At 51.3% G+C, this 23,627-nt stretch overlaps 1 protein-coding gene across 1 annotated transcript; it reads right to left on the bottom strand.

The window, feature by feature from the left end:
- Positions 1-405: 405 nt before the first annotated feature.
- Positions 406-23,627, bottom strand: LOC144110093 (piwi-like protein 1). Its single transcript, XM_077642910.1, has 6 exons — positions 23,297-23,627; positions 19,042-19,887; positions 18,530-18,670; positions 16,171-16,743; positions 15,000-15,383; positions 406-1,069 (listed from the first exon to the last, which is right to left on the bottom strand). Exons 1-6 carry the CDS (start codon positions 23,615-23,617, stop codon positions 617-619), a joined length of 2,718 nt encoding a protein of 905 aa, XP_077499036.1. The 5' UTR covers positions 23,618-23,627; the 3' UTR covers positions 406-616.

Here is a 23,627-nt window from a genome sequence, read left to right as displayed (position 1 = left end):
AAACTTGATGGCCGTGTGCATGGCCAGTGCACGTAATTTAGTTCAACAAAATTATGGAAGAATGGCACCCGCAATTCTTGAACCAGTATCCGTTCATTATAGAAAAACTGCCCATGGGCACAAACAAAGATATATCAACAAAGAAAAACGCGAAAAAAGTGAACATTCATCAAGAATCAAATTGCACAGAACATATCGAATTGATTGCTCTCCTAAGGTAAACGGAAAAAAATTAGCCATCTAGCACAGATAAACTTTGAATCACTGACCTTTGCTGCCACGCAGCAGCTCCTACAGCGAAGGCCTCAGGCATGAACCCTTCCACAAACAATCATTAGTCACGCCATACACATCGCGACTGAGTTCTCACCTTAAAAAGCAACCCTTAATACTGAGCCGTGGTAAGCCTGAACCCCTCGCTGCTTCTATTAGACGCCGGCGCTTCGTTCATGAACTGCCATGGCAACATGCAGAGGTCGATCCCACACACCTGCTTAGCCCCTTTCCGTGCTCCTTAGATGCTGTGCGCAGGTGTGCAGAAGGGGGCAGAGGGCGCAAACCTCCCATCCCACCTTCCTCATACCAGCGAACCTCGGCAAACCCCGAATGCCAGAGTTTAGAGGTAATACAGGGTAGAGGAGAGGCGCGGGTTGTGCTCCGCGTGCATCGATTGGCCGGCGAGGAAGGCCAGCTTGTGGGCGTACTGGCACGGGGCCGGCACGCGGATGGTGCCCGGCCAGTTGAAGTAGAGGTGGGTCAGCTTGTACGCCAGGCGCTGCATGTGGTCTGGCTTCAGGCCTGTCGTGTCGTAGATGACGTTGTAAAGGGTCGGGGCCACGGTGCCCTGGCGCACGCTCTGCGACACCAGGAAGAAGTCGTACCGCTCGGGGCGCGTCACATCGCTGTCGACCACGGTGCCCGGCGGCGGGTTGGCCACGCGCTCACGGCTCGGCAGGAAGAAACGCGTGGAGATGCGCTTGGTCACCACCACGAAGGCCAGCTTGTGCTGCACGCCCGGGAAGAGCGCTTGCAGCGAGGCCACGATCTGATTGATCTCCCACTCCTTCACCTGCGCCGCGCACACCCGAGACAGGCTTCAATCGCGCCCGCTGCCGCCACCAGCACCACCTGCCAGTGCATTTCTGCTGACAGCACAGGGCATTGGAAGTTACGAAAAAGTCATTGGGCGATTGGTGGCGCAAAAGCGGGGAGGTGACATAAGGTTAAAGTGCAGGACTGAAAACGAAGAATAATAAAAGCAATTCATAACACAGTAAATAAAAAACTTATGAGATCACTGTGACATCCGCACTGGAGGCATGCGTAAGCATTGACGCCTGCTAGCCCCTCTTTGCCTAAATTAAGTTCTATCATTGCCCATTTTGAGTTTAAAAAGTTGGCGCCACGCTTCGTTTTCAAATTTGTCGCCACGGTTCGCTACGTCTACACTTCCAGTTTTTCAGATTCGGCACTAAGCTGTAGTTCCACCCATTTCCAGTGTTTCAAACTTTTGCGCCACATCTGCTCCGGCCCCGCACACTTTTGGGACATTTCTGGCTCTAATTAATTCCTACCTCACTAGCACCTCAATATTTCCCCTGCGAGATTTTTTGATGCTGTATTTAATGCAAACATTTTTTTCTTATAACTAAATTCGTTAGAACGTTATCGTGATGACAAGCTCCTAATGACATGAAACCGCAAAAAAAATGCCATGCGTTGCTTACGCATTATTCAAATAAAGCCGATCCGGGGCCAGCTGACCACGCGCTACCTAGGGCTCCAGGTAGGCTTCAAACATCGAATTTACATGTTGCAGATCATCGTACAGCCCCCGTCACCTCATGCGGAAGCCACCAAAAAAACATTAAGCTAAAGCTTTCGATTACCGCACTGTATTGCCGCGAGCCTGGTCCCGAGCAAAACGTGCATGCCTGTCACATACTTTCTAGCCATGATGACATCCTCGTGGAAACTCATGACAATTTCTAGCTATGATGTCATCCTCATGGAAACTCTACCTCCCACGCAGGTCCCATCTCCAAAGTTTGCCATTTCCGCACATTTTCTCATGCTATTCGGAACTCCCGGGAATCAAATCAGTGCGTACGTACATGGCAGATGCTCAGAGCTCCAGTCTCTTGATTCCTAATCCTATTCTATTAGACCGAAGTTCAGCCTGCCTTGCAATGGAAAGGTACCGTTCTTGGAAGAAAATTTAAGTTTACTTTGGAATAAAAGCTTTCTGTAGTGACTACAAATCTTCGGGAAAACGTTATGCGTGGTCCACTACTGCAGTTTCCTGCGGAATCGCACTTCCAACAAGGAGGCCGCATCAGCTCCAGCGGACACGAAATGTAAAAATACCTGCGTAGTCTGCATTGTACACGACACTTAAAGAACAACTTGTAAAGATAGATTAGATAAGGGTGGTGGAAATTATCCCCGCGCCCTCCACTTCACGATATCTCGCAGCTTTCATGCAGGTTCCTATCATTGTAACCGTTTTTTGTAGAATGTCGCGAAAGTGTCATACGATTCAGCGTTTCGCGTAGCATAAGATTGACTAGCCAGTTCGAGCCTAGCTCGGGGCAGCGGTTCTAACCGGCGACCTGGAGTTGGGGCTGTTTAAAAAATTTTTGCTTAAAATTGGGGCTGCTTAAAGTTGGTCACTAAAAGTTCGGTTCGCGCACTGTTCAATTCAATAATTCCGCAAGCTACACAGACTTGCCGACCCAGGAGCAGCAAGATGTTGGTTTCAGCGATGCCACGAGTACTGGGGTTGTTATCGCACTCTGAGGCAGCAAACATGCTGGCTCTCGACGGAATCAATATCTGGTCATCACAGACGCATAACTTAGCCCTGCGCGGCTCGGTATCGTCGTCGACAGAGCCTTGGGTGGAAAACGACAAGAATAGCTCCTGAAAGTTGATAACGGCACCGTACTCCTGAAGGAAATCCAAACCGAGTATGAGGTCCATGGAGCACTCGCTTAACACAGGAAAGCAACCAGGGAAAGTAACACCGCGGATCTGGATTCGCGAAGTGCACACACCGATCGAAGTTACCACATGGCCACCAGCTGTCCGGATCTACGGCCCAGACCAAGGGGTAAGAACCTTCCTCAGGGCCGTAGCTAACCGTCTACTCATTACAGAAAAATCAGCGCCGTTATCCACGAGTTCGGTAACGTCGTGGTTGTCGGCGGGTACCGGAATTTCGGCGGAAACCAGTCGGTCCCAGCTCGTCGTCGAGGTCGTCGGCGGTCGGAGGGTCGCGGTGAATCGTCGGGTGGAGGCTCTTGACTCGGTCCAGTCGCGGTGGCCTTACGCCCGGAAGACGCCGTCTCCAATTTTCCCGACGTGGGGAGGTACCTCTGAAGTTGCCAGAGCAGAGGACGAAGGCCGGCCGGGCGAAGAGAACCGCCTTGGGGTTGGCGATCGGGACTGACGTCGCTGCGAGGTCGAGGACTGCACGTTGTGAGCCAGGTACTGCTCGATATCCCTTGGTCGTTCACCGTAGCGCGGTCAAAGTGCGTCAGGTGAAAATCCGATTAAACCCATTCTGCTGTAGGGGCAGTGGCGGAGGATGCGGCCGGGCTACCCGCAGTGGTAACAGAGCGGCCGATTGTTTGGCGTATGACACACGTGCGCTTTGCTCATGGGGGGACTGGACTCCTACGGCACGGAGGGTACTGTTTCGACTGGGTACTGTGTAGAGGTGGCACAGGAGCGACGGGAGATAAGGTTCGCATCGCTGGCCCGGGACTTCGTAGCGCGTCGCTGTACGTCATATCGGAGGGCGCCGGGTGTGGAGCGGGGGGTGGCTGCACAACTCGTTGAATTTCTTCACGGACCACGTCCGTTACGGCAGCGACGCTGACCTGTGGAGCTTTAAAGCGAAGCTTCGCCAGTTCCTCGCGCACAAGGCTCTTTAAAAACTCCCGAAGCTTCTCGGCGTGCAGCGACGTATGCGTGTACTGGGAAGCGGCTGCTACAGTAGCCTGACGTCCGTAGTGGGCACCCCGTTCCTGAAGAGAGCGCTCGATAACCGTTGCCTCCTTGGTGAAGTCGGGCACTGTTCTTGGCGAGTCACGGACCAATCCGGCAAACAGCTGCTCATTTACGCCACGCAATAAGTGGCATACCTCCTTGGCTTCGGACATAGCAGTGTCGGCCCGATTGAACAAGCTCGTCTTTTCCTCTATGAACATCGCGACACTCTCGTTCGGTTGCTGTGATCTCTAAAGCAGGGCGATTTCAGCTTTCTCTGTTCTTTCGCTGCTGGTAAATTTCGCTAGCAGCTCTCGACGAAAAGCCTCCAAGGTGGCAAAAGAAGCTTCGTGGTTCTCAAACCACGTTCTGGCTGAGTCTTTCAGCGCAAAGTAGACGTTGCGCAGTTTGCGCTCGCCGTCCCACTCATTGAAACCCGCCACTCGGTCAAAGCTGGCCAACCAGTCTTCGACGTCCTAGAACCTGTCTCCATGGAACGGTGGCGGCGACCGAGGTGTGTGAAGACTAGCCGCTTAGGATGTCATGACCCTTACAGGTGCTGTCAGTTGGCCGAACTCCGGTTGTAGGCCTCGCAGACGGCGGCTCGCCTTGTGGACGGGTGTTGAGTTCACGCGTGGAGAACAGGCGTCAAGAGTGCCCTCGTAGTCAGAGTACATGGGACACCACCCAGCGGCTCCACCAAATATGTCACCGATTGACGGTCGAAGCACACAGACCAGGTTTAACTAGACATGCTGGGAGAGAAAGACAGCAGGGCGCTCGAGCGAAGATATGACAATCATCTAGCCCCTCGAATGCGCAAGGCATGAAAAGTCCCAGCTAAAACAGTTCGGCCGCGGTATAGGTGCGACTGGATGGATTGGTACTGTGGCAATAGCCTCCCAAAGAACAATGTGTGAGAAATTGTGGGTTTCTTGATCTATTCCTTCTCACAGAGCTCAGCAATACCCACCTGGTACTCAAAGGCCCACCGGTGACTGTGTTTCAAACGGCCACCGTCCAGTGTGGAGACATATCGTATAACCGGTCCCCCACTTCGCCGGCAGTGGTAAGAGGAGTCGCCGCAACCTCGCACATTTTGCATAGTTGCATAGAAAGCAACTGAAGTTGACTGGGCAGTGGATGACAATGCACCAAGAATTGCAATAGAATCATAATTAAAAATAAAAAGGAAAACGAATAGACTGGTGAGGCAAAGAAGAAGGTTTTCATATTTCCTCTGCATCAATCGCTGTAAATTTTTTTGTCTTCCCAGCTACGAAACACTCTACAGCAGACATTTATCAAGAGCTCGAAGTTTGGAGGGGCCAAATTGAGTAAGTTATTTCTGTCTCACCAGGACGTTTTAACAGCCGAAAAATACTTGCCGAGATGCATTGATTCTTCGCACCCACGTATCTGTTGCGAGTGGGGACGAACGCTTCAAAACAGGTCAGAAAGATGTTGAGACAAATTCTTGCTGCGACCTTCAGTGTCCCGTCTGTGGAGACGGGAGAGACAAGATGATGCAACGCCTGCACCATCCAAGCCACTCAGTTTTCGAGGCCACGCGATGCCGTATACCAGGACATAAAAACGTCTACGAAATTCGATTTTTCCAATAGCCGCGATGAGAAGGTGGGTGTGCCTCTCGACTCCTAAATGAAAAAAAAAACTCTAAGAACTGGCATCCCCTGCCAATAACTCCTGCTGACAGGACTAGAGTTTCGATGTATTTCTTCCGAAAGTCAACAGAAACTTTATTGGAATTTTTTTAGGGGATGGCATTAGCATCAGCGAGCTACGTGTCTCTCATTGAGACTATCTGAATAACCACAACAGTTTTGTAGCAAGCGATCACAATTTAGCTAAGCAGCATACTTGTAAATATGATTCGATAGTATTTGGATGTTTATGGTTAATTATGTGTGGGTTTAACGTCTCAAAGAGATTTAGGCTATGCAGGATGCCCTGCTGAAGTGTTCCCGATATTTCGGATGTTCGCCACCACTTCCGTTGCAGCGCAAAATGCTGCACTACGCACCTGCACGGCTTTATCTGCACCTACATTATCTGATTTTATTTACACAATACTGCAGAGCTCAAATGGTCATGGCAGGATGACAAAAATTGAACTAGAAAGAACTACACATAAATAACAGCGCACAGATGGGGCAAAAATGAAGACAGACAAACACTTTCGCTAACTAACAAATGGAAGAAAATTTTACTGCACTCACGTAATTTATACTCAAGGGTCATGCCCACAGCATAAAAATATAAGAACTTTAAAACCAAGCAGCAAGATTCTCCCGCGTTCTTTCAAAGGATGACTCACGCCGTGCACATGTGGGATTGCAAGTTTTTTCACCTCCCTCTTGTTCCTTAGTGATCATGGCTTCCGGGTGGAAATCTTTCAAAATGTTGTAGCCAACACTACAAAGAACAGCGTCCGGGAATCCGGCGATGCGCATTCTTTGCAGTTTGTTCTTAAAGCTTTGTTCGCTACGATGCAGACATGACCTATTGAGGGTCCTTATCAAGGCTCTTGTTACTATTTATTTATAAAACTCTTTTTTCTTGCCAACAGTACACGACCCTTTCCTGGTAAAAAAAGAACCTGACTGAGGAACCTGAGGGAGTAGCTCGAACAACAGTGCCCGCAAAGCGCAAACATTCTTTCGGTCGACTTAAAAAACTTCTACTACTCTCTTCTGCACGAGTTGTTGTTCGAGGCGGTAAAGGAAAGCATCAAAACAATGGGAACCGTTAGGTTTCAAACTGCCTGTGACATTACTTGTGCGAGTTTCCTTAAGTCCCGGGGTTTTATCTGCGATCAACCTTCATGACCTTTAAAAATGGACTTAATGGACTTCACATCCAGCAAAAAAGGAGTATGTATATAGGATCATGCGTGGCGCCGCTTCTCAGCGATCTTCTACTTGGCCGCTGCGACTGAAAACTGAAAACAACCCTCGAAAACAGCAGCTCGCTCAACGTGTTCTGCTATGTTGACGATTTTCTGATCGTCTACAAGGCCTCTGCCATGGGACCCAATAGTGGGGTAGCAGAACTTTTGAGGATATTCGAAGGCACTCTTAAATATTTAACTCTGACGAAGGAATTACCGCAAGACAACCTGTTGTTGCATCTGGGTTGCAAGCCCCAAGGGTAGCGTTGGCCTGGCGGCCTGGGGCAAAGCAGGAAACATCCGAAGGTCCCGGCAAAGGATGACTCGACTGGCAACAGAACAACTTGTTTATTCTGGCATCTCAAAAAGAGCAGCCGGTCAGGGCGACCACGTTACTCGAAGGAAGGAATCGAAGGCTCTCCCGTCCGGCGCAGCTGTCTTTTTTTATACCCTCGGAGTCGAGGGCAAGAGGGAACGGCTTGGGAAGAGTCATCCGATACGGCGACGCTTGAACATGTTCAGGCGTGACGGGCGCGTCCGCCAGGCCGGCGCCGGTCAGACCTCCTCGCCTCCCAGTTGAGGAGCTCCTCTCCCCGGCTGCCGCGCTTTGACAAGCGTGGGCAAAACAAGCACACACACACACGCACGCACGACGACACGTGGCACTGAAACATGCCTGGACGCGCTTGGCGGGAGGCGTCGCGGCGGCGATGAACGAAGCCGCGGCGTCCGTTGCATCCGCGCCGGCTATACCGCGCGTCGTAGGTAGGCGAGACGTAACAGACCGCCCCGCCGGGAGAAGGAGATCCCGATGGTCAGGGGACTGCATCCGCTGTCCAGAGGGATGTCGCTCGATGATGCTCGTAATCGAAACCGATCGTCCCTCGACGTTGCTTGAGCGCAGCGCACAGAGAAGGCCTCGTTCTCGGGTTCAGGATCACATAGGACACTGTAAAGTCACTTCGGGAGAGTTGCCATTTTTGTGCTCGTTCCCAGCAAGCGTTAGAACTACGCCGAAACGCAACCGCTCAGTCAGCAAGCACGAGACAACCCTCACTAAGCTCTGCCAGGCTCTTTCCCCTTTTATACTACTGCCTAGTTCCTTACAGTAGTCAAGCAGCACTCAGAACGCGCCCACAAATTGGAAAATTGCACTAGAAAGCACATAATCACTTTGAAACACTAAACAAAAGCAATATGTTAAAAATCCTGCCTCAGGAAGAAAACATCAGTAACCAACAACTTTGAGGCGGATTCCTACGTTAGGGGCTTCGACTTAAGCCATCGGCGTTACCGTTGAGACTCCCCTTTTTGTAACGCACCTCAAAGGAATATTGTTGCAAAGCGAGGCTCCAGCGCAGGAGGCGGCCATTTTTGGGAGAGATGTTCTGCAGCCATTGGAGAGGGCAGTGATCCGTCTCAATGATAAACCTCGAGCCGGCTAGGTAGCATGACAATTTCTGAACGGCCCACACGAGACACGCACACTCTTTCTCGGTGGCGCTGTACGCCTGCTCACGACAGGTCAGCTTACGACTAGCATACAGGACGGGGTGTTCCACTTCTCCATTGTCCCTTTGGCACAGTACAACGCCCATGCCTCGCTCACTAGCATCGCACTGAACAACGAACCCTTTTGTATAGTCTGGCGATCGTAGCACAGGCTGGCTTGTTAGGGCGCTCTTTAGGGCGCTAAAAGCTCTTTCCTTTGTCTCGCTCCAGACGACTGTTTGGGGCTCTGTTTTTCTTAGAGCATCCGTCAGGGGAGCCGCGATATCGGAGTACCTGGGGATGTACCTCTGATAGTAGCCGGCGACACCCAAGAACGACCGAATATCGGTCTTCGTGCGCGGTTGCGGGAAGTCTCGCACAGCGGCCACCTTTATTTCAGAGGGGCGGCGACGACCCTGTCCAATCACGTGACCGAGGTAGACAACCTCTGCCTGTGCTAATTGGCACTTGGGAGCCTTGACTGTCAAGCCCGCTTCGCGCAGGCGGGTTAGCACTGCCCGCAAGTGTGCCATATGCTCAGACCAGGATGCGGAGAATATCGCTACGTCGTCTAAATACGGTAAAGCAAATTCTTCCTGTCCCCGCAACACTTTGTCCATGAGGCTTGAAAAGCAGTATGGCGCGTTCTTCAAACCAAAACTCAAAACTTTAGGACGGAATGTTCCCATTGGTGAAATGAACGCCGCATACCTACTAGCCTCCTCTGTAAGTGGAACCTGCCAATAACCCCTGACAAGATCTAGGGTGGAAATAAACTGAGCGCTACTAACTTTCTCAAGGCGCTCCTCGATGTTAGGGATCGGATAAATTTGATCCTTAGTGATAGAATTAAGCCTGCGGTAGTCGACGCAAGGACGAGGTTCCTTGCCCGGTACCTCAACTAAAATCAAAGGGGAGGTATAATCACTCTCACCCGCCTCAATAACATCGAGCTGTAGCATTTTCTTTACCTCAGCCTCCATAATATCGCGCTGGCGGGGTGACACCCGGTACGCCTTGGATCGTACTGGCTCTGGCGAGGTAAGTTCTATATCATGAGTAAGGACAGAAGTCCTACCAGGCCTCTCAGAGAACTGACCTTGAAACTCTTGTAAGAGTTGGTGTAGTTCGGTTTTCTGCTCAGGCGACAGCGGTGCTTTACTGAGTAAGTCACTAATGACCTGATCAGTGTCTTCCCTGTTCGTCACTGAGCCTAGTCCCGGAAGCTCGACCGGAAGCTCTTCTAACTTTCCCCTGTCGGGCATTTCCTCTCCAGTACCTGGTGCCTTCAACGCTACAGGCTCAATTTTATCCAGTTCTGACATGCTCGGAATATCAGCTTGCTGCGCCTCCGACCCTTTCTCATTGTTCGACAACGTCGGCCCCGCAACTACCGCCTTTGCAGCGAGCTCCCGAACTCTCGATCTGGTTAAGGCCTGAACGCTAGCCTCACCAAACAAAAGCCCCTTCTCGCGCAGGAGGTGATCGGACCTGTTCGAAAATAGGTACGGGTACTGGGGGGGCAGCATAGATGACACTACGGCCTCCGTCTCAATTGCTCCGAAAGGTCCTTCAATAACCACTTTTGCTACGGGCAGACACACGCTATGAGCTTCCAAGGCTTGCTTGATCCATGCGCACTCGCCCGTGAACATATCGGGTTCTACGTAAGAGGTGTGAACTACATCCATTGTAGCTGCGGAATCACGAAGCACTCGGCACTCTTTCCCGTTCACGAGGAAGTCTCGCATGTAAGGCTCGAGAAGCTTCATGTTCTCGTCAGTGCTACTTAATGACAAACACACGACTTCTCTTTTTGTTTCTGGACACTGCGCCGAAAAGTGACCCGGCTTCTGGCACGTATAACACACGCGCGCTTGCCTCCTCTCGAACCGCTTTCTGCGTTCGGCTTCGGCTGCCGCCGTCTCCTTACGTTCGGTCGGACTGCTTTCACTCGCATCCGCACTACGCGTGTCCCCCCTTGCTCTCATGGGTGTGAACTTCGGCCTCTCAGACTTGGAGCCAAATTCACCCTTTTGACCGTCCTTAGCTCCGCGAGCCCGACGCGTCACAAACTCCTCGGCTAGCTCGGCGGCTTTAGCCACTGTACTAACGTCTGGCCTATCCAAGACCCAGTACCGCACGTTCTCAGGTAACCGACTATAAAACTGTTCCAGCCCGAAACACTGCAGAATTTTCTCGTGGTCACCAAACGCTTTCTCTTCTTTGAGCCACTCCTGCATGTTTGACATAAGCCTGTAGGCAAACTCTGTATATGACTCATTTCTGCCTTTTTCATTTTCCCGAAACTTCCGACGGAACGCCTCCGCTGACAGCCTGTACTTTTTTAGCAGACTCGATTTCACTTGGTCGAAATCCTCTGCCTCCTCTCTCTTCAAGCGAGCGACTACGTCGGCCGCCTCGCCGGGTAACAAAGTGAGCAAGCGCTGTGGCCACGTTTCCCGAGAGAACCCCTGCTTCTCGCACGTTCGCTCAAAGTTAACCAGGAACAAACCAATGTCCTCTCCAAGCTTAAACGGCCGCATCAGGTCAGTCATTTTGAACGATACCCGTTCTCCTGCACCGTGTGCCTGACTTCCATTACGAGCGCGTTCCATCTCTACCTCGAGACGCTTCATTTCTAAAGCGTGGTCGCGCTCTTCTTTCTCTTTTTGCTCTTTACGTTCGCGCTCCTCTTTCTCTTTTTGTTCTTTCCGTTCGCGCTCCTCTTTCTCTTTTTGTTCTTTACGTTCGCGCTCGTCTTTCTCTTTTTGTTCTTTACGTTCGCGCTCCTCTTTCTCTTTTTGTTCTTTACGTTCGCGCTCCTCTTTCTCTTTTTGTTCCCTCTCCTCAATGGTCTCAAGGCATTCCGACAGCTCGTCATCCTCAGCCTCCAACTCAAGAATCGCCCTCAGCAGTTCTGGCTTTCTGAGTTTGTCTGAGACATCAAGACCCAACTCTCTTGCAAGCTCCAGCAATTTCGGTTTGCGCAACGACTTCAAATCCATGGCTGCTCCGAATGCTGCTTTCTCTACTGCCTACTATTGTCTTGCCGCAAACTAACCCGGCAGCAACGACAACCACAATTACCAGCTCTGTTTCTGACACTAACAAAAGCCTGGCAAAACTCAGAAGAAGAAAGTCCCGCACTCACCAAACCTCGCAGCCACGAATTCAGCGCAGTCGTTCCGCTGCAGGCAACCAGTCATCACACAGGGCTCGTTGCACTGCTCCCGGATGGTCGTTGTGCTGCTCAGCATACAGTTGACCGCATATCTTCGCTGCTGGCCTCCGTTGTCGGGATCCCACCGCTGGCAACCAGTTGTTGCATTTGGGTTGTAAGCCCCAAGGGTAGCGTTGGCCTGGCGGCCTGGGGCAAAGCAGGAAACATCCGAAGGTCCCGGCAAAGGATGACTCGACTGGCAACAGAACAACTTGTTTATTCTGGCATCTCAAAAAGAGCAGCCGGTCAGGGCGACCACGTTACTCGAAGGAAGGAATCGAAGGCTCTCCCGTCCGGCGCAGCTGTCTTTTTTTATACCCTCGGAGTCGAGGGCAAGAGGGAACGGCTTGGGAAGAGTCATCCGATACGGCGACGCTTGAACATGTTCAGGCGTGACGGGCGCGTCCGCCAGGCCGGCGCCGGTCAGACCTCCTCGCCTCCCAGTTGAGGAGCTCCTCTCCCCGGCTGCCGCGCTTTGACAAGCGTGGGCAAAACAAGCACACACACACACGCACGCACGACGACACGTGGCACTGAAACATGCCTGGACGCGCTTGGCGGGAGGCGTCGCGGCGGCGATGAACGAAGCCGCGGCGTCCGTTGCATCCGCGCCGGCTATACCGCGCGTCGTAGGTAGGCGAGACGTAACACTGTGCAACACCTGTTCCTGGATTTGCTCGCGTTCGTGCACCCAGAGCACATGTGTTGGTGCTACACCCCGCGCTCAAAGAAAGGATTCACGCCTTACAGTTCGGATAACCCGAAACTACTAAAGAGAGCAGCATCAACATGCACCTTGAAAAGCACCCTCAATAAGTCATGTCTGCATCTTAGCGAAGAAAGCTTAAAGATCCAACTACAAAGGTTGCACATCGCCGGATTCACGGACGCTGTTCTTTGTAGTGTTGGCTAGAAAATTTTCAAAGATTTCCACCGAGAAGCCACGACGACACAGGTACAAGAGGAACATGAAAGAACTGTTGTGATCTCACAAGTGCACGGCGTGAGTCATCCTTTGAAGAGAGCTTTGGGGCAGTCCTACGTAAGGGTGCTTTTTTACTGCACCTTGACAAACTCGACAAACTTCGCAAAATCCTCAATCGAAAAGAGAGGTGCCCAAAACAGTGCGAAAGGAAATACGAAAGGCCTTTCACCGAATGTAAAAAAAGAAGTGGTCTACGATTTTGTGCCTTTGTCCTATGGATCATCCTACATAGGACAGACAGGACGTTGTTTAAATGATAGGCTGCGAGAACGTAGCAGAGATATCAAAGACATATGGTCTAAGAGCACTTGCTGCTGGGCTAGTTGGTTTTGGTTCATAATTAAATAGTTTTTAGGCGCAAAAAAGAGACAAGACACGTAGGGTGACAGGACGAAGCGCCAACTTCCAACTGATTTTATTGCATGCGTGAAACGTACTTAAATAGCTTGTCCTCACATGTGCAGATGGGTCACCTAAAGCTCAAGTACGACTTGATAAGGCGCGCTCCAGGAATTTCTTTTCACAGTCGTACAATACTATCGATGTGTCACTTATGCACAGGTCGCCTTTCTTTTTGATAAAAAACGCTTCTACAAGACAAAGAATGATACTGGTAGAGCAAAGCCAGAGGTCCCCCGAGAAGAGGTAAGACCAGTGGTGGTGCCATACGTGCATCGTGTGGCCCATAATTTGAAAAAAGTTGCCAGCCGCCATGCTGTACGGCTCGCCTTTTCGGCACCGAGAAAGCTAGGTGGCCTTTGCTCCCGTACTTATAAAGAGAACAGCAAGGAATGAGGCTGCGGAACAAAGCACAGGAGACCGTTCGTAAAATGTGCTGAAGGGGTGGTCTACGAAATCCCCCTGTCTTGCGGGCACTCGTACATAGGCCAGACTGGCAGGTGCCTGAATGAGCGAACGAGGGAACATGAGAGAAACGTAGAGCAGAAAAAGGAAGGTACAAATCTAACTAAGCACATTAGTAAGTGCCCGTCCCGCAATTGTGAGCCTTGCTTCACTGATGTGCGCATTCTGGGCAAAAGCTGGAATACTAATGCTAGAGAGTTGATAGAAACGTTTTTTATCAAAAAGAAAGGCGACCTGTGCATAAGGGACACATCGATAGTATTGTACGACTGTGAAAAGAAATTCCTGGAGTGCGCCTTACCAAGCCGTACTTGAGCTTTAGGTGACCCATCTGCTTTAGGTGACCCATCTGCACATGTGACGACAAGCTATTTAAGTACGTTTCATGCATGCAATAACATCAGTTGGAAGTTGGCGCTTCGTCCTGTCACCCTATGTGTCTTGTCTCTTTTTTGGCCTAAAAACTATTTATATATCAAAGACAGCACGAGGAAGAATCTGCCTGAACACGTGGCCACCTGCAAGTACACTGCAATTCTTGACAAAAGCAAAGTACTCAGGAGATACTACAGCTTGCGCGCGCTTTATTCGAAGGGCATGCCATTCATAAAAAAGGAGTGAATTGCGTGAGTACACCTTCTATCACTTTGAAAAGGAAACAGATTAGTTTCCTTGATTGCTACGAACGCGGGAGAATCGTGGTGCTTGGTTTTAAATTTTTTATTTCTTTATGCTGTGGGTGTGACACTGGAGCATAAATTTCATCAGTGCAATAAATTTTATTTTTTCAGTTGATAGTCAGCGCTCGTGTTTGTGTCTCATCCTTATTGTCCGGTCTGTCACGCTGTTATTTATGTGCCATGATCCAACGGGCCCGGCTAATTCCACTCTTGTAGAAAGAAGCAGTATTCGCAAATCCAATAAATGGTAATAGTTCAATGGCCACAGAACTAAAATTGGAGAGAACACTGAAGCTCCACCCTAAAGGTATGACGTGACAGCATAATAGGTTGATTCCCGGATATGCAGAAGGTCATTCGCTACAATCATAGAACCATGAGAGTCCTCATACTTTCCTAGCGTAGTGGTACAGTGGTGCAGCAGTTAAGGGATGCGCTACTGCCCTGCGATGGCAGGTTCTCCCGGCCGTGGGCCTTCTGTGGCAGAGGTTTCTCTTTTCAGGTAACCAATCAATAATTTAAACTGCCACGGAGGGCAGTTTGCTCCCTATCCTCAGGACAGGTTATGACGACGTCGCAATGTCATGTGACGTATGCTGCCCACCTGCCTCCTACACTATAAACAGAAAGGAATAAAAAGGGGAGTAAGCTGTCTTCAAGCGCACACCCGCTTTCATGAAAGGCGCTGCGCTAGAGGAAAGCTTAGTCTCATTATACTACCATACAAGCGTTTTCGTGTTTGGAGAGTGGGTGAGTCTCTGTGCACAACCAGCTGTCCTATCCATGCACGAGACTTTTCGCTCACAACGCCAGCAACGCCGGGTTTTCTGGGTAAAAAGTTGCCTTGCCCACCTGGGGGATCTGTCCGTCGGACACCCCGTCGCGGAAGAATATGATGCGGTCGGGCGAGGCGCCGTCGTTGCACTGCGAGTACTTGCGCAGCGCGTCGCGCAGGAGTGAGGCGAGCGAGTGGCCCAGCTCCTGGTGGGTGTCATAGAAGGAGACGCGCGAGTACCACCGCGTCAGGCTCCTGTTTATGCTGGCCACGAAGGCGCCCGCCGAGCCATGGGGTGAGCTCGAGTCGCGGTAGGTGTCGTAGCCGATCACCATGGTGCTGGCCAGAGGGATCTCCAGGCACCAGGCCTCGCCGCCCAGCTTGCAGTTCAGCTGCACTGCTACCTTGGTGGCCACAGAGCGAATGGTCTTGCGGTTGCCGATGGTGCGGGCGAGCATCACCTGGAAAGTGTACCGAAAAAAAAACTAGTAGCCATCGTCACCATTATGCACTGTACTGCGTTAGAAATGACTTTGCTTTCCTCAGTCTACTTGCATCATCTTACCCTACAGCTCCTTGCTATATAAACACTTACATACACGTCGACAAACTTTCACACCTAGACAGCCACCACATCGCTCTTGAAGTAAGCGTTCACAGCGCAGGGAAAAGAGGCAACAGCTAATCTTGACAGTAATATACATTACAGCACGACCAACCAGTCATGGATGCGATGGCCAGAGACTTGCTCGGTGCTCAGCATCTCAAATGACGCGATTATTCTTTTTGCGCACAGTGTTCTGGCCAGTTATGGCCAACTGGAGCCTCCAATTATACTAAAGAACCAACCGAATAACGACTGAAATGAGGTAACTCAAAATTATTTGAGTCCTGAAAAGCACACCACATCACACTTTACCACACCATTTCCCAATTTTTGCAGTAAAACGCAATAAGGGACACTCATTACAACTGATTCCAATTGTGTTTCAAGGAAGCCGAACTCAGCGCTTCATAATAACGATAATAATAATGCTTGTTTGCATCAAATACAATATACAGGATGCTAAAGGTATGCAGAAAAAGCTGCCATGAAGACCACTTGACGAAGCTGCAGGCCCCCTGTACAATGGTCATCTTACAGTATCGCAAAAACAGGCTCCGGAGAAGTCTTGAAAAGTAAATCCAGAGTTTTTACCGGATCTCGCTACACGCTTCGGGCGACAAAGAACAAAAGCCTCGGCCCACCTGTGTGTGGAGGCCGAGGTCGACGCAGGCCTCCTTCTTGATGAGGTCGTAGCGGTCCTTGCGGTTGTTGGGAAGCACGATCAAAGCCAGCTGAATATTGCCGCCTCTACCAAGCTGGCGCAGGGCTTCCACGAAGCCTGAGGGCCGGTCGTCGTCCAGCAGCACCAGACGCGGTTGCCCGATCTTGACGCCCATGGGCGGGCACACGGACATCAGGGTGCGCACGAATTCCGTCACGTTGGCCTCCTCGCGCCGGTGGCAAAGGACGATCCACGACTCGACGGCGACGGCCACGTGCAGCGGCCGGTCGCGCGTCTCGCGCGAGAAGTCGGCCGTGGCCGCGCTGTAGCGGTACGCGTTGCTGCCTTGCATCACCTTCTCGGGCGGCAGCACGCGGGCGTCGATTCTGACGAGCGAGTCGTCGAACCGGAGACCCCAGCTGTCCATGTCGTTGCGGATAGCCTCGTTGTTGTTGATGCGGTCCATGAACTCGAGCAGGTTCCGCACCCGTTTGGAAGGCTCCACGCGCATGTGCTGAGCCAGGTCCCGCATCACGGACACATTGGCCCGCATCTGCGAGGGAAATAAGGGCCCGTTAGACGGCAACTGTGGTTTGGGGTCTATGGCCGGCCCAGAGCAACTCAGGTTATGTAGGGACGCCGCAGTGGAGGGTCTTCGGATAATTTCAACCACGTGGACTTCTTTAACCTGCACTGACAATGCACGGTACGCGGGCCTCCGCAAATTCGCCTCCATCGAAATGCGACCGCTGCGGCAGGGATCGAGCCCGTGTCGTTCAGGTCAGAGGGCGAGCACCATAACCACTCAGCCACGGTGGTGGCGGACAGCCGCACTTATCTGGGTACCTCCAACGGTTCAGAGTCCGCCTAAGATTTTAGGGTCGGGTCCCAGAAGGCCCGTATACCCATTATACGCTAATCCAGTTTTAAAAACTGCCCAGACTAGACTTTGTAGGAGCACATGTGCCCTTAGCGACCACGACAAAGCTCGGGGTCCGCAATCTTCTAGTTCCCACCAAATGCATTCATTCATGTGGCCGTGGCTTAAACTTGGCGCGCTTTATGGTTCTACAAGGAACGGTAAAAGATGCTGACGCCTTCCCTTCCCCAAGTCAGTTGCTGGAAAACGTTTGTAGCGCCTTCAAATTAATTCGAACAAAAACCTTATGTAGAAGAAGCACAACTCCCCTATTTCTGCTTTCCAATCTTTCAATATTATATTCAGGTTTTTAGTACATACTAAGTCCTAAGCATTGCAGTGCCAGTTTTGTAATGCAGTAAAACCACGTCAAGCCAGCTCCAGGAGTACTCGCATGAGCAATACATGCGCTTAGGAAGTTGCAGCATGAAATCCCCCGCCTCCGCGTCCATTCAGCCACATATCTTGATGCCCGCTTAAGGCGTAGCGGCTTATCGCGAATGTTCCTGTTACCGCGTACTAATCACGAAAAAGGCTGAAGGCATATCTCGTAGCAAACCCACGAGTACGCCGCGCATCGCAAGAAAGCAAGCTTCACGGGAAATACGCCGATACGGATACAGCGAAGCACGCTTAAAGCTGCTGACACGCTCGGAGAGCGAGCACTTATGTGACCTAACAAAACACCTCTCCTTCGCAAGCTGGGTGAGAGGAAAGGGAGCGAAGCTCCGAATACTTACCACCGCCGAAGATAACGCCTGCGAAGTGCTCGTAATAGTTTACACCGGAAAGGTACTCTATAAAATGTCGCCTTTTGCATGCTTAGAGAGAGACAGTCCATTTGAGGCGTCACTATAGCGTTGTCCGATAGGGACCCTGTTGCTTCTGTCGAAACGCAATCGAGGAAACTTAAGACGGGCTTCGCCTGTTCAACCAATACGGCCGAGGCCTAGCGGAGAAATCTGCCGGCGCCTAGTGGGGAAATTTAGAGTTGATTCAAACGCCCCTGAAGGTGCTCTGGCATAGCCTCTATGCATATAATAGAATAACGAATTTATGTGGTAGTGCGCGAATAAAAAGGAGAGAGAATTTTCGCCTAAATTCTATAAATGTGGGAAAGCAGAGGTGCATAAACCCTAGCTACTCAAATGCTACTGCATGAAAGGACACGGCACTGCATGAGCTGTTGCTCACGTGACTCCGAGCCTGATGGCTGCAGCACGCTGGCGATGCGTTATGGGCGAGAGTACTGGCCAAGCGGTGGAGCTAGGATGGCCTGATCTCTCCCCGCCTCCTTCTTAAACGCCCCTGGTTGTGCGGACGTCTACGGCCAAGTCGCGAACACAGGAGTTATACCCATTATAAACAGTGGCCGCCGTAGAAAAGGTCAAACAGGACTACATTCAAACCGACTGCCCACCTCGTCAGTGAGTCCCGTCAGGACACACAGCTCCGGCACCAGGTAGATGTTCTGCGTGCGGCCGGCGCGCAGGTCCTTTTCCTTGGGACGGACCACCAGCAGCGGCTGGCGCATGTCGCGTATGCGCCTCTCGTACTGCTCCTGCACATGGCATTGCCCAAAGTCAGATGGGGTCGGTCGTACTTGCATCTATACTGCTAAGCATACGCAATCTCACATACACTGGGCTTTGCAACACATGAATAAATTTTTGAGGAAACTAAATGGGCTGTATGCCAGATAGCTAGTGGTTTGCCACAGAAAGATGACAGCAATGGAAGGAAAACGCGATTCAGTGAAAGGCGGCTGAGCCAGATAGAGAGAGAAACTTGGAAAAATTCGGGTACCACTTCGGAATGGACCCTCTTGGCATAATGTATTGGAAGAAGTTTGTCATGTGATGGTGACGACGCCACCAGTTAATTCACCACTTTGAACAGAACCTATAACATGCCACTAGTAGCAACACGTACCCGGTAGTAGTCAGCGTAGGTCTTGGACCCGTCCTTGGTTATAAAGGTGCAGGCCGGGTTCTGCTCCCAGTCAATGTCGTCCACCCTGTATGTCTTGTTGTTGTAGGGCGTCAGGACAATGCAGCCGGCCACCCGTTTCACGCACTCGTCCTTGTAGTTCGGGACATGCTGGATCTGAGACATGAGGTCGAAGACGCTGTCGCGACGCAGCACCTTGTGCAGCGTGTCCGTCACCAACAGGACGCCCGCATCGTGCTGACCAATGGCCGTGACGAGCCCTTGCCACAGCTCGAGCGCGTGCTGCGGAATGCTCGCCACGGCGCGCTTGTCGAAGAAGTACCGGTTGATCTGCACAAAGTCCAGGCGCTCCAGGTTGCGGCGCATCTGCGTGTTGAAGAGGCGCAGCAGCTCCGGGTTGAACGGGGCCAGTTCCTGGACCCACTTGAAGCGGACGCAGATGATCTTGCCGTCGGTGCGCCGCTGCGGGAACACCTCGGTGATGTCCTGGTTCAGCCGCTTGGGCGACTTCAAGTCAGACATGCCGTCGAACACGAGGCACTTGTCGAAGATGTGCATGTAGTCCGCGAGCAGGGCGCGCCTCATGCGACTAGACTCAACCGTCGGCGTGAACTGCACGTGGTACTGGTGTATGCAGCACTGGGGCATGGAGATGAGCCGGAAGTAGTTGGCCACAACCTTGATGGGGCTGCCCGAAGTGCCCCTCTTGTTGTCGATGTGTGCAGGCCGCGTCTCGATGACGGCGAACTCGTCGCGGCGACGCCGGGTCTCTAGGCGGCCGCCGTCGCCACTGTCGCCAGGTGCGACGGCCGGTGCGAACTGTAACTGCTGCAAGCAGAGATGAAGAGAGGGAGAGAGAGAGCTTTGCACACAAAGCCGCAGCTCACACAACGCATATACTTAAAATTTCACGAATGCACCAAGTCTGCTTAAGAGCGCAATTACGGAAGCCTTTTTTGTCCTATGTTTCTTCCCTCCATTTTTCAGCCGCCGCGTTGGCTGAGTGGTTAGGACGCTCGATTATTGAGCCGAAGTTCCAGGGTTCGATTCGACATGCAGGTCGCGTTTCGGTGAAAGTGTAACGCAAAAGGCGCCCGTGTGCTGCGAGATGTGGGTGCTGGTTGAAGATCCCTACGTGGTAGAAATTATTCCGTAGATCACCACATGGCCCCTCTTACTTGGTTTCTTCTGTCACTCCCTCTACCACTTCCCTTACAAAGCCTATTCCTGTGTCCGCAGAGGTATGTGAGACAGTTACTTCATTTCCTTTACTCAAAAACAGCTTTCCCTCTATTTTTCAGTATTTCATTATTTGTAGTGACTTTTGATAACTTTTACTATTTCATTTTTGTAATTTCTAATTTTGTTTTTATTTCTGTTTTTATTTTAACGTTTTTTTGTTCTAATTTTTATTCCATTGCATATATGTTATTTGCTTGTGAACTGTTGCTTAGCTTTTTTACATTTATTTACTACACACCTTATGATTGAGAGTTCGTCCTAAAAATCTCTGTCCACAACTTCCGTCCACGGCACTCATGAGCGAAGATAGGCTTACGTCTTAACTCATACTCCTCTTGAGTTGATCAAAGAGATGATCTTGAATACTGCAACAACCCGTACAACTGTTACATCAGATACGCGCTGATGTAAAATCTCCAGCTCTTTTTGACTGCCGGAAAGAGGTCCGAGCAATATGGCTGCCAACCACATCGAACTAAGGCTCTAAAACACAATAACTGCCTACAGTGTGGGCATCGCGTAATGAAAACCTCAGAAAAACTTTCTAGCGCTGCTGCACTTGTGCAACAACACGTCATGAACAACAGCCGCATCCCTGCACCCCGTGGTGTTACCACTGCGGTGAGGACCACGCCCTTTCATTACAAGGTGCTTTGTGCGACAGCGAAGAGGCCGAGTTTGTATACAGGCGGCCTATTGTCACCGAATTCAACTTCGCTGAACGCTAGACCGTATCCTTGCAAGTGACACCCATTCTGATGCTCAAAAACCCACAAGCTCATCCTAACCCCCTCCATAGCACTCCGGTCGGACCACACCTCTAGTGATCGCCTGTCCCATCCGCCCCTGGACACAGATCGAAAGGAGCACCGACACTCGTCCTGTCTCATACGGCAACTTGGGCCAGACTAGAACGATTTACAGTGCAAATTACCTCAACGCAACCCTCTTCCCGATCACACCGGACACCTGCGCGACGGAACAAGTGGACAGCAGCTGAGGTATCACCATCCAATCCAACATTCATTGATTGGAAAGCTAACCTTGTTCTAGTGTGGGCTGCCCAAGTAAAACCTGCTCAGCCAGGTATTATCCTCAGCCAGGCACCATCCTGGCCCTCTCCCTGGCCTTGTACCACACAAGATAACTTCATCCAACCACCCTTCATCAAGTACTTGCCTCGAACAGCAATGTGCCGCCTTTAAGGAGTGTTTGGCATCATGCGAACAAAAAATCGCCTGCATAACGCAAGACATAACCAGCATGAAATCAATGGTCGCGGACATTCTCAAGGCCGTCAATCGTTAATTGTCTCGTCTCCCGTATTTTCAGCAGACGATCTATAATGTTTGAGGACACAGGCAAGACTAAGATAGGGCGGCAATTGTTTATGTAGTCACACCGGCCTCCTTTATGTATAACTATAACTTTAGCTATCTTCATGCTATCAGTGAATTAGATATTCCTTACCCAATAACAACTCACATGGCTCGCTTCTGCCTAAACAATTTACACGAAGCTTCTCTCTACCTCCCCAGTCAACATCAGACTATATGACACCGGTCTCTTCCTACCTCTTACCTGCCTTCCTGGCATTCACCGGAAACGACAGATTGCATGATTATCCTGCGCCTTCCAAGGGACCCCTGGTTACTTCATCATTTCAGCCTTTCCCCATTCGATCTCCCTCTACACGTTGTCAATACCCCCGTCTCATCTAACCTAATCTTTGGTTCCTCCCCCATAGCATGACATCAAGGGTAGATGAAGACAGGCGGCTTGTAGACGCGACACATCACACAACTCCGTGCCGCAACCGGACGGTGGCTTACAATGACGCGGTGGTCTCATATTCACACGGGCTGGGCGCTGCAACGTACGTGATGTGTACAGCCCCACACGCTCTCGTCTCACACATACACCTCCACCCCATACGGTCAATCTCCTAATGCTTCCACCCTGGAAACTATCCCAGCTGTGCACACCATCAGCTCCTTCACTCAGTTACCCCCGCATTAGTATACACAATATACACGGGAAACGTGGATATGCTACCCGTTGCCTTCAAAAGAGCACAATCCCGGCGGACCTATACGGCTACCTCAGTGAGGAACTGCGTACCCCCTGCACGGTCACACGTAGGTAGATTTCCGGCCATGCTGGGACCGCAGGTAATGAGGTGATGCTATGAACAGTATCGAAGTCTCCTCATTTTGCCCGCGAAAACTGACGGCAACGTCGACGCCTGCGCTCCACGGCACCATCTTAGCGTAGAAAAGCTCCGTTTCCCGTTGAAGCAGCTTCTCGTCATTAGATTAATGCGCTAAGACGTTTAATGTATACGGGCGAACTTCGGCAAGTTGTCTTCTGTGTCCCCACTGTGAAATGCCAGATTGAGGGCCACTTGAGGGGTTATCTTCATTTCATTCAATAGAATTTAAGAATTTGAGAGCGCATGCATATGCGTATAGTTAAAGAGCAACGCTTTTAAGTTCTCGAGTAGCCCTACGACGCGAATCCCAGGTAACGGGCCTTTAATAGGTGTTGTTATAAAATTGAAATGCCTCCGATTGCATATTCTTCCGCTCTCTCCATTCTTTGCACATTCCGCGTTCACCCTCCTCTGTCTACGGTAGCAACTCTTCGGACGGTTTCCTTGGCAGCCATTTTTCAGTTGCGAATTACTACTACTACGACGCAATACCCAAGGGTGCCGCCGCGGTGGCTCAGTGGTTATGGAGCTCGGCTACTGTCCCGAAAGACGCGGGTTGGATCCCGTCCGGCGTTCTCGAATTTCCATGGAGGCGAAATTCTAGATGCTCGTGTACTGTCCGATGTTAGTGCACGTTAAAGAACCCGAGATGGCCAAACTTTCCGGAGCCCTTCACTGCGCTCATAGCCTCAGTTGCTCTGGGACGTTCACCCCAAAGACCTAGACCTAAAACATAGCCAACAGCCCTTCAAGAGCTGCCGCTGTAAACAAGAGATAACTCACCTGTGGCACCACAGCTGAAGGGGCCATCGCCGCCATCTGGTGGAGGTGCGCCCCGTCGCCGATGGCCATGTTGTCGATGGAGAACGACAGGCCCGCCACGCTGTCGACGGCGGGCATCGACGGCAAGGACACCGTCGCAGGCCTCAAAACACCAGGCGTCCTTGGCAAAGCCGCTGGTGGCGCCATGGCAGCAGGAATTTGAGGCACCGTAGGTGCCGCCTGTGCTCCGGGCAATACGACCACGGCCCGTGCCCTGCCGCGCGAACGGCCGCGAGCGCGACCGAGGGGCGGAGGTGCTTGACCGCCGCTGTTTTTGTCCATCTGGCTCTAC

The sequence above is a fragment of the Amblyomma americanum genome, chromosome 11 (assembly GCF_052857255.1).
Source record: "Amblyomma americanum isolate KBUSLIRL-KWMA chromosome 11, ASM5285725v1, whole genome shotgun sequence".
Classification (NCBI taxonomy): Eukaryota; Metazoa; Arthropoda; class Arachnida; order Ixodida; family Ixodidae; genus Amblyomma; species Amblyomma americanum.
Note: the sequence above shows the minus strand (reverse complement) of the source record. Positions and strands in the feature narration are given on the sequence as shown.

Coding starts and splice junctions, on each gene's coding strand:
- LOC144110093 (XM_077642910.1), bottom strand. CDS start 23,617: ATGGACAAAAACAGCGGCGGTCAAGCACCTCCGCCCCTCGGTCGCGCT. Junction 19,888..23,296: donor CTTCAGCTGTGGTGCCACAG/GTGAGTTATCTC, acceptor CTCTGCTTGCAG/CAGTTACAGTTCGCACCGGC. Junction 15,384..16,170: donor ACCTCGGCCTCCACACACAG/GTGGGCCGAGGC, acceptor TACACTTTCCAG/GTGATGCTCGCCCGCACCAT.